At 40.7% G+C, this 11,063-nt stretch overlaps 1 protein-coding gene across 2 annotated transcripts in view; it reads right to left on the reverse strand.

Moving 5' to 3' along the window:
* Positions 1-11,063, reverse strand: part of ppp1r21 (protein phosphatase 1, regulatory subunit 21) — a 103,970-nt gene that overhangs the window by 45,403 nt on the left and 47,504 nt on the right. For both annotated transcript variants that reach the window (XM_043695616.1, XM_043695615.1), the window contains exons 12-13: positions 8,143-8,279; positions 7,464-7,556 (exon numbers count right to left, since the gene is read on the reverse strand). In XM_043695616.1, the coding sequence (XP_043551551.1) occupies positions 7,464-7,556; positions 8,143-8,279 (230 nt within the window). The remainder of the gene's footprint in view (positions 1-7,463; positions 7,557-8,142; positions 8,280-11,063) is intronic.

The raw sequence follows: 11,063 nt of genomic DNA on the forward strand, positions 1-11,063 counted from the left end.
TGTTACTGGGGTGTGAGGGGTCTCTGATGGTGTTGGAAGTGATTGTTACCGGGGTGAGAGGGGTCTCTGATGATGATGAAGAGAGTGTTACCGGGGTGGGAGGGGTCTCTGATGATGTTAGATGAGAGTGTAACCGGGGTAGGAGGAGTCTCTGATGATAATGAAGAGAGTGTTACCAAGTTGGGAGGGGTCTCTGATGATGTTAGATGAGAGTGTAACCGGGGTAGGAGGAGTCTCTGATGATAATGAAGAGAGTGTTACCAAGTTGGGAGGGGTCTCTGATGATGTTAGATGAGAGTGTAACCGGGGTAGGAGGAGTCTCTGATGATAATGAAGAGAGTGTTACCAAGTTGGGAGGGGTCTCTGATGATGTTAGATGAGAGTGTAACCGGGGTAGGAGGAGTCTCTGATGATAATGAAGAGAGTGTTACCAAGTTGGGAGGGGTCTCTGATGATGTTAGATGAGAGTGTTACCTGGGTAGGAGGAGTCTCTGATGGTGTTGGAAGAGAGTGTTACCGGGGTGGGAAGGGTCTCCGATGATGTTCAATGAGAGTGTTACCTGGATAGGAGAGGCCTCTGATGGTGTTGGAAGCGAGTGTTACCGGGGCGAGAGGGGTCTCTGATGGTGTTGGAAGAGATTGTTACCGGGGTGGGAGGGGTCTCTGATTATGTTAGATGAGAGTGTTACCAGGGTGGGAAGGGTCTCTGATGATGTTCAATGAATGTGTTACCGGGGTAGCACATCTAGAGGAATTAAGGGCTACGGGGGGAACGCTGGTAAGTGGAGCTGAAATGCGCATCAGCCATGATTGAATGGCGGAGTGGACTCGATGGGCCGAATGGCCTTCCACTCCTATGTCTTATGGTCTTATAATTAATTTCTGCCATCCCAGCAAGCCCGGCAGGTTCTCAGATACCCAGTTCATCAGAATATTCTTCCGTGCACAGTATGCAAGAATATTAAATAGTTTCTTCCCATGCTCGTCTAAAGATGGTAAATTCGATAGACCTAAGAGGAGAGATATCAGGTCGACTTTGACTTCAGTACTCAATACCCTCCCTATCTCTCCTGCCACAGTGCTCCAATAAACACTGAGCCTGTGGCATGTCCAGAAGCAATGGGTAAGAGTACCCACACTTACTTTACATTTGTGGCACAATGAAGATGCCCCCTTTTTTAAACTTCGCCAGACGGTCTGGTGCCAGATGAGCCCTGTGCAGAACTTTTAACTGCATAGCACATGTCCTATTACAGATTGAGTTCTTTTGAGCATTCTCCCATAGGTTCTCCCAGCTCTTGCTCCCAGACCTCACATAACCGGTTAACATCCTGCCAGGCCCTGCCACCCAGCAGGCAATAGAGGGCACTAACCAAAAGGGTGCTTGCAGAACATAGCAACAACCTCTCTGTATCGGGCTTATAGGGCATAGTGAGAAGCGTAGTCTTCTTCTAGATGAAATCCCTAACCTGAAAGAAACAGAACTGGGCAACCTGTATTTGCAGCCCAGTTGGTCAAAAGACATAACCTCCCCCTCAAACAAGTCTCCCTAACTAGAAACTCCTCTCACTGCCCATAGTTTAAACCTTGAGTCCATCATCTCTGGTTGGAACCCTGGTATGCCAACTATAGGTATAAGTGAAGTCTTGGATAAACAACCCTCACCTGACTCATCGCCCTCCATACCTCGACTGTACTAATGACAATGGGGTTCCGGCAGTGGTCCGTAACTGTCCTCCTCTTATCCATGAACCACCGGTTAATAAGACAGCACTTTGCCGGGGAGGCCCCAATATCCAGCCATATTGAGTTTGGATTGTTACCTACACAATCACAGACAAAGGACAGCAGGGAACTCAATTGATACCTCCTGATATCTGGGAAATCAACTCCTCCCCCCACCTTGAGACAACTACAATTTAGTAAGTTTGATGAGGGTTCACCCACGATGCCAAAGGAACCAAACCACCCCATAAGCTTCCGCAACGTTGACCTGGGAAACGTTATAGGGAGTGCACGCGTGGGATAAAGCAAACGAGGAAGAACGTTAACCTTAATGAGAGATATTCTGCCCAGCCATGAAATTGGAAGAGCCTCCCATCTCTAGAGATCTCGCCTAATATTGTCTAGCAAGTGAGCAAAGTTAGTCCGAAATAACAGATCAAACTTGGGGGTAATAAAAATGCTTAGGTACCGGAACCCTGCCCGTGATCACTTAAAAGGGAACCTCGGGCCACCTTCAACTACTGGCACATCCTGAAGGCTCCCCAAAGGCATAGCCTCCAATTTTGCAGGAGTTCCTCAGAGTATTAGCTTATCGTCCAACCATGCTCAGCTACTTCAATGATCTTCACTCCATAAGATTAGAAATGAGGATTTGCCAATGATCGAATAATGTTCAATACCATTTAAGGCACCACAGATACTGAAAACTGTTCAAGTCAAAGTGTAGAAGGACCCGCACAATTTTCTGACTTGGGTGAATAAATGGCAAGAAACTTTATGCCAGGCAGTTATCATCTCCAATATGAGAATTGGCTGATTGAGGCTGATAATAAATGAAAGAGATCCCAGAGTGAAACCTGGCTTAAGAGATTACCAGTTTGATTTTTGTAGTTGATTACCGTGGTTAATCACACAAGGCTACAAATAGTTTTTAACAAACAAATTTATTACATAAGAGGAAAAACCAAAATTATATTTAAAAGTTTAGAAAGGTATTAAAGTCAAAAAGTTTCAGCCTGTTTCTTTACACTATCATTTCATAAATTCTCCAATGGGCAGAGTACAAAGGAGAATTACAAGTATGTTACTCAGACTGTAAGGTTTGAGTTAGAAGGAGAGGCTGGGAGCTTTTTTCCCCTTTAAGTATAGGAGGTTAAAGGGTGACTGTACAGAAATTTATAAAATCATGAGGCAGCCTGGTGGCTCAGTGGTTAGCACTGCTACCTCACAGCTCCAGGGACCTGGGTTCGATTTCAGCCTTGGGCAACAGTGTGTGGATTTTGCACATCCTCCCAGTGTCTCCCAGTGCTCTGGTTTCCTCCCACTATCCAAAGATGTGGGGGCTAGGTGAATTGGGCATGTTAAATTGCCCATACTGTTCAGAGATGTGTAGGTTAGGTGCATTAGTCAGGGGTAAATGTAGAGTTATAGGATAGGGGAATGGGTCTGGATGGGTTACTCTTCAGAGAGTCAGTGTGGACTTGGGCCAAATGGCCTGTTTCCACACTGGAGGGATTCTATGATAGATAAAGTGAATAGCTAAGATCTTTTCTCCAGAGTAGGAGAGTCCAAAGCTAGAGGGCATAGATTTAAGGTGGGGTGGGGGTGGGGAGTGGGAGGGGGATTTAAAAGGAACGAGGGACAATTATTTCACACAGGAGGGTGGTACTTATGTGGAACGAGCTGCCAGAAGTGGTAGAGGTGGGTACAATTACAACTTAAAAGACATTTGGACAGGTACATTGATAGGAAAGAGTTAGAGGGATATGGGCCAAATGTAGGCAAACGGGACTAGTTCAGTTTAGGAAACCTGGTCTGCATGGAAAAGTTGGGCTGTAGGGTCTGTTTCCATGCTGTACGACTAATACTCTTAAGTATTACTCCTAACTCAGCTCCTTTTTTTGCCATTTCCTACTTTGCTGATTATTGAACTATAAAGATAATTTTAGAACTTCCTTCAGTTTCCGTTGGCATGAACATTTCTCCCCCTCCAGTTCTGACAGCCCAAAAAACTCTTTTCAGCTCTAACAGTTTAAAAACTTCCATAAAAAACCTCACAGCTTGGAAACTTCACAAAACAAATCACTTCTGCTAGGGTGACAAGTTCCCCTGACCGGCAAACTTGATTCTTCTATGAAACATTGTTCTCCCTTCTGAACTGAAGTGCAAGTTGCATCGCAAGATTCATTCCATCTAACTTGTAACTATAATGCCTTTTCTTCACAGTTACTGGATTAAAGTTCTGGAATTCTGACCTGAATAACAATCTTTATATATTCACTGGATGAACAACTTAAGGTGGCAACTCATCATCACATATTAAAAAAGCATGGCCAGTAACACCCACAACCCATGAAAGAGCATTAAAAGAAAGCTCGCTTGCCTCTAATATAGCAGCCAATCCTGAGCAAGCAATGACATACCACAATCAACATAACTATGAGAATGCAGGTTCCTTCCTCAAAGCTGAAGTAACCCTCAAAACAAAACCTAACGTCACATCTGTCTTTTGATTCTCACTTTATAGCATTGCAAAGAAATCTGATGACAGAAACACATTGAGTGCACAACATATTCAAAATATACAAATGACTTCACAATACATTCACCTACTTTTCTTCAAAACATGCTAATGGATAGAAATCTGAAACTGTGATTGTACATTCAAAAGGTTTCACAAATATTTTTGAGAATCTGATTTTTAGGAAAGACATTAAATATGCAATAAATTTTGTATAGAATTGCTCACTTGGAAGTGTCTAGAGTGATTCATATTGGATCAATTATAAATAGCTAAAGCTCCCTGGGAATTTACAGTGGTAATATTATTTAGTGCCAAGACAATTTGCAGTGCAAAAACAAGTTTGGAAACAAACACCAGAGAATTCAGTCTAAAACTATGAGAAGAAACCCATAATTAATGCAAAGATTGTGACGAAGGTTCATTGTTATAATGACTTGGAAGCTTGTGTTCTAAGGTGTACAGAACGATGCACAGTTTTCAGTTTAATTTTTATTTCTATATTGTGTTAACAGAGGAAGACATGGTTTTAGTTTAATTTGATCAGAGAGTGGTGATGGAGTGTCTGAACTTGGCTGATACATGTACTTTTAATGAGGGTTTACAGCCTTGGAGTAGATCTTGAGGTTCAGTACATTAGGTAAAAAGGGTAGGAAAAGAAAATTGTTGCCCAGCAACAGAGGCCCCCTACCACAAATTCAAAACAATCCAGATGGTCAGGCAGTGTGTGCAGGCTCAGTGACAGCAAGAACTGCTGATATCTTAGTAGTCTTCAGATAGGGCTGGGAAAATGTTAGAAATTTTAGGAAAACAACTTGAAGCAGAAATCTGCTAGAGGCTGAGAATATGGAAAATCCATATGTTTGTTCCAAAAGTGTTTAAAAGTCAATTAAAAGAAAGCTCTGTAAAAAACTTACAGCAGTGCCAACTGAATAAAGAATTTTCAAGTGGAAGCAGGGTGATCCCTGCAATGAAATTTTCAGTCTTAACTCTTGATGTTTGTACTAAGATTTCACATAGTACGTCAAATAGTTCTTTAACATTGTAAAACAGGCTCCCTCCCACCCCCATGTAATAAATTTTAACATTCTCATATTTAAAGTACACTGACAGCCCCTGTAAGGATGTTGAGTGACTGACCGTTCATACAAAAACAACAAAAATAAAACCTTTGCTCTATCAAGAGAAGTTTCAATTTAGAATCTGACTTGCTCTATATTACTATCAGGTGGGATCATAATATTCTCAATTTCCCAAAGGATCTTCATCCAAGATATCACTTGTTTAAAGTGGTCAACAGATAAGTTATTAAAACTTCAATAATGGAAATGGGTCTATCTACAAAGATGAAATGTTTTTTAAAACGAATAAAGCTTAGGAAATATAACATCTGTGGAATATGCAAACAAGAGAAAACAATAATACATGTAACTACTACTTACTTCCAGAATCAACTCCTTAAATCTGGACATAAAGAAAACTTTTCACATCGCAACACATACCAACTCATATTCACCTCTCATTCCTCCTTTCAAAGTACTACTTTGGTTCTCAGCTCATGGTATTGCATCTCCTCATTCCTGTAAGCAAGTTCAGCTCTATAAACCTTTCAAGAACTCCATCTTTCCCATACCCAGTTTCTTACATACCCTTCACATCAACGTTGTAAGCAATGTCTTCAGATGTCTTGATCCCCAAGCTTCTGAAATCCCTCCCTAATCCCATTCGCTTATAATACTCTTCCTCAAAGTCTACTTCATTGATTCAGACCTGATATTCCAGTATCACCTTTGAATGCTGATTTTTGCTTGACTGCAATTCTGAGCAGCACCAGAGGATAGTTTATCTTGAAGACACTATATTAATGCAAACTGCTGTTTCTAATATCTACCATACAATATACAAAATCAGTTTAATATACACAACAGAATACCTTGACCTTCATTTCTCCGATACAGAAATCAAAGCAGACTATTTTTTAAAAGGTATTATTGATCAGGTTAATTTTATATAATTGAGGGGAAACAATTTTTAGTCAGCAAGAAGCTGGACCATAAGACCATAAGAAATAGGAAACAGGATTAAGTATTTGGTCCCCCAATCCTGCTGACATTCAATAGGACTGCAGATGATCTGATACTCATGTCTACTTTCCTGCCTTTCCCCTTAATCCTGAATTCCCCTTCTGATCAAGAATTTCTCTCTCAAATATACACAAGGACTGTACCCAACAGCTCTGTGACAAGGAGTTCCAAAAACATTCAACCCTCAGAAGCAATTCCTCCTAATTTCAGTCTTAAATTGGTGTATATTTATTTTAAGAGGATGTGCTCTGAGGGGAACACATCATCTCAAAATTTACCCTGTCAAGCCTTTAAGAGTCTATGAAAAAATCCAAAGTGCTGCACTGAGGTCACCTCTCAATCTTCTAAATTCCAATGAACAGGGTCCTAAGCTGTTATCTTTACTCATAAGGCAATTATCCTAGTGAACCTTGTCCGAACTGCCTCCAGTGCAATAATGGCTTAAATAAGGGGACTAAAACTGCTCGTATTACTTCAGATGTGATCTCGCCGGTACCTTCCCCGTTGCAATCAGACTTCCCTACTCATACTTGAAATAAGGGCCAACATTTCATTCACTTTACTGATTATCTGCTACACATGCACTAGCTTTAAAAGTTTCATGCACAAGTACACCCAAGTCCCTTTGTGTTTCAGCTTTCTGCCACAAAAAAAACTGTTCTTTGTTCTCCCATTCAAATAAACAACTACACATTTTCCCACATTATACTCCATTTGCCACCGTTCTGCTCACTTAATTTCTCTCCATAAAAATTGTTTACATTATTACACTTTAGTGGCATTGCTATACATATTCATTTTTTTTTTTAAGAAATGGAAATTACATTATACACAAGGTTGTTAACTTTGACATAGCCAGTCATGGAGGACACTGGACACAATCTACAAGCTAGAATGAAATAATTAACAATTCAGAGGATAGACTATAGAAGATTTTTCAGAGTTAGAATTTGGGTAATAACAAAAATTGAGGAATATGCTGATCTTTGCTGCATTTTTATTATGCTGGCTATTTACTTCTGAACTCTATTTCAAAATATTTATAAAAGGATAGTTAAAAGCAATGGTGCAGAAGCAAAATCCTTATATATAGCTGAAAAGATCCTAAAATGCCTTTTTCTTAAAAGACTTGCCTTTCATGACATCATGCAATGAATGAAGACAAGCAGCAAGCTGTGTGAAAACAACATTATAGTTTGTCTGAAGGAGCATTTCAGGTTTTGTACCTAAAAGGAAAAAGGTGCAGAGTTAAAAACAAAATGAAATTAACTTTTGTAGTGTTGTGAACAGACAAAACAGGTTTCTTCAATTTTATTCTCGCTGCCACCTGTATAAAAACTTGCTCAGTCCCAGCCTCACTAGTCACCCGACAAAGCATTCAAACAGGCCTTAATTTTCTTTTCATTTAAGTACATTATTTGTTTTTCCTGAAATCACTTTACATAAAATTACATGAAAACACATTTCATCCTTCTCAACCTCTATATTTGATATATTTTTAAAAAATTCATTCACAGGAATGCTGGATCAACATTTACTACTCATCTCTAATTGCACAGAGGGCAGTTAGGTCAACCACAATGCAGTCACGTAGAGGCCAGACCAGGAAAAGATGGCAGTTTCCCTCCCTAAAGGACATGAGTGAATCAGATGGACTTTTACAAGTCTACAACAGATTTATGGTTATCATTAGACTCTTAAATTCCACCATTTGCCATGGCAGGATACTTTGACTACAAATCCTTCCAGGAACTTATGCAATGGTTTTGTAGTAATCTTGCAATGACAAACAAAATCATTTTGTGAACTCACTTGGTAAGGCAAGGAGACTTATGTAAACCTGCAGCTTTTCGAAGACAGCAGTCATCTTTTTCATGTCACTCTGCAGTTCCAAATTTCTGGCTTGTAAATTAGCTGTGCACACTGAGTATTCACATTCTTCCTCCAAACTAGAACCAATTCAATATAAAATGATTAATTTTTCCTTACAAGCATCTAAACTAAATAACCCACCTTTAATGCACTTCTGAACAGCTTGATCACAACTGAGAATTTCATACAAACTAAATGAGCAAATGTCTCTGTTCAGCTTCAATTACACTAAAACACTGTGTACCATTAAATGCATTGGCAATGAAAAACAGGTCACTCATAAGTAAAAGAATGATGGATGGTCACTTGAAGTCCTGGAAGTAAATGTAACAGAAGTTTGTGAAACATTTCATACAGAAGCAGATTAGAAAATTTGTTGCAAATAGTGAAACTTTGCTTTATCCAAAGGATTGTAACTTGAAGATTATATTATAAATTAGCCCTTTATTTGCCTCATTCAAATTTTATGGTTATGAACACTAGATGCAGAATTGGAATAAATATGGCAAGTAAAATCATTAGAAATGATATGCAGACGTTCTCACCTTTTTTTGTTGGCAAAGCTTAGATTCTGCTTAAAACTAAGTATCCTAGCCTGAAATAAAAACAGAAAAGGGCGGCACGGTGGCACAGTGGTTAGCACTGCTGCCTCACAGCGCCGGAGACCCGGGTTCAATTCCCGCCTCAGGCGACTGACTGTGAGACGTTTGCACGTTCTCCCCGTGTCTGCGTGGGTTTCCTCCGGGTGCTCTGGTTTCCTCCCACCATCCAAAGATGTGCAGGTCAGGTGAATTAGCCATGCTAAATTGCCCGTTGTGTTAGGTAAGGGGTAAATGTAAGGGGTGGGTTGCGCTTCGGCGAGTCGGTGTGGACTTGTTGGACCGAAGGGCCTGTTTCCACACTGTAATGTAATCTAAAAATGCTAGAAACACACAGTAGGTCTGGAAACATGTGAAGAAAGCTCGCAGGTCTGAAACATCAACTCTAACTCTCTTCACAGATGCAGCCAGACCTGCTGAGTATTTCCAGTATTTTTAGTTTCTGTTTCAGATCTGAAGCACCTATAAGCATTTTGCTTTTCAATCATTGTTTGAACGACTTATCTTCCCCGATTTAAAACAAAACATGAACAGCAACTTTTAACATGATGATTTTTGTTTTTATTATCCATTTGTTGGGAGGCAGAGGGTTTTGGTGGGGTTGGGTTCACTAGCTATGCCAGCATTTATTTCTCACCTCTAATGACCCTTGAGAAGCTGGTTATGAAGTGCTACCTCAGTCCACGTCAGGTAGTTACATCCACAGGACTGCAGGAAGGAAGTATCAAGATTTTGACTCAGTAACAGTGAAGGGAGGGCAAGGCAATGTGTTTCAATTCAGGACAATTCGTGGCTTGGAAGGGAATTTTCAAGTGCTTGTGGTCATAAGCATCTGATGCCTTGCTTTCTGGGTAGTAGCAGTTGCAGTTTTGCAAAGTGCAATCTGGGTGAGATTGGAGGAGTTGCTGCAGTGCAACTTGTAGATCACAGGCTGCCACAACCAATGCACATCAGTGGTTAAGAGTGCAAGTGTTTAATCTAGCAAATTAAGCTGGCTGTGTCCTGGATAGTGTCAAGCTTCTTTTTTGTTGCTGGATCTGCACCCATCCAGAAAATTCCATCACATGTCTGATTTATGCCTTATGGGTGGTTGACAGGCATCGGAGGAGAAGGGGGCTTCATGTCATACTTAAAGCAGCTTTGATATCAGGGCGATTACCCTCACCTCCCTCTGGAGTTTTTTTTTTCATGTTTGAACCAAAGCTGGAACGAGGTCAGGAACTAAATGGCCCTTGTAAAACCCAAACAGAGTCAGTGGCTAGATTATTGCTGAGCAAGTGCCACATAATAGTACTGTCAACGACACCTTCTATCACTTTGCTGACGATCAAGAGTATATGGATTAGGTGGTTAATTAGTTGGGATGGATTTATTCTGTTTTTTTTGTATCCAGGAAAAATCTGGGCAATTCTCCGCAGTATTGAGTAGATGCCAGTATTGTAGTTGTCCCAGAACAGCTTAGCAAGAGATGTGGCTAGCTCTGATGAACAAGTATTGGAAACATAATTGTGGGTATTTGGCCCTTCGAACCTGCTGTGACATTCAATAGGACATGGCTGATCATCCAGTCTAATACTGTATTTCCACTTTCTCCCCATACTCTGATCCCTTTAGAACCAAGAAATATATCCTTCTTCTAGAAAACTTGCAATGCTTTGGCGTCAACTACTTTATGGCAGAGAATTCCACAGACTATCTACTGAGTGAAGGAATTTTTCCTCATCAGAGTCCTAATTGGCCGAGGCTACAGCCTTAAACTGGGAGCCTGCTACTTGCATTTACCCTGTCCTGTTAAAATCTTATGAACTCAGAAATAAGAAAGGGATGATCACCTTATTGGGATTGGATTATAGACCCCCCCAGTAGTCAGAGGGAAATTGAGAAACAAACTTGTAAGGAGATCTCAGCCATCTGTAAGAATAATAGGGTAGTTATGGTAGGGGATTTTAACTTTCCAAACATTGACTAGGACTGCCAGAGTGTTCGAGGTTTAGATGGAGAGGAATTTGTTCAGAGTGTACAAGATAATTTTCTGATTCAATATGTGGATGTACCTACTAGAGAAGGTGCAAAACTTGACCTACTCTTGGTAAATAAGACAGGGCAGGTGACTGAGGTGTCAGCGGGGGAGCACTTTGGGGCCAGCGACCATAATTCTATTCATTTTAAAATAGTGATACCTACTCTTGGTAAATAAGACAGGGCAGGTGACTGAGGTGTCAGCGGGGGAGCACTTTGGGGCCAGCGACCATAATTCTATTC

This window comes from Chiloscyllium plagiosum, chromosome 9 (assembly GCF_004010195.1).
Source record: "Chiloscyllium plagiosum isolate BGI_BamShark_2017 chromosome 9, ASM401019v2, whole genome shotgun sequence".
Lineage (NCBI taxonomy): Eukaryota > Metazoa > Chordata > Chondrichthyes > Orectolobiformes > Hemiscylliidae > Chiloscyllium > Chiloscyllium plagiosum.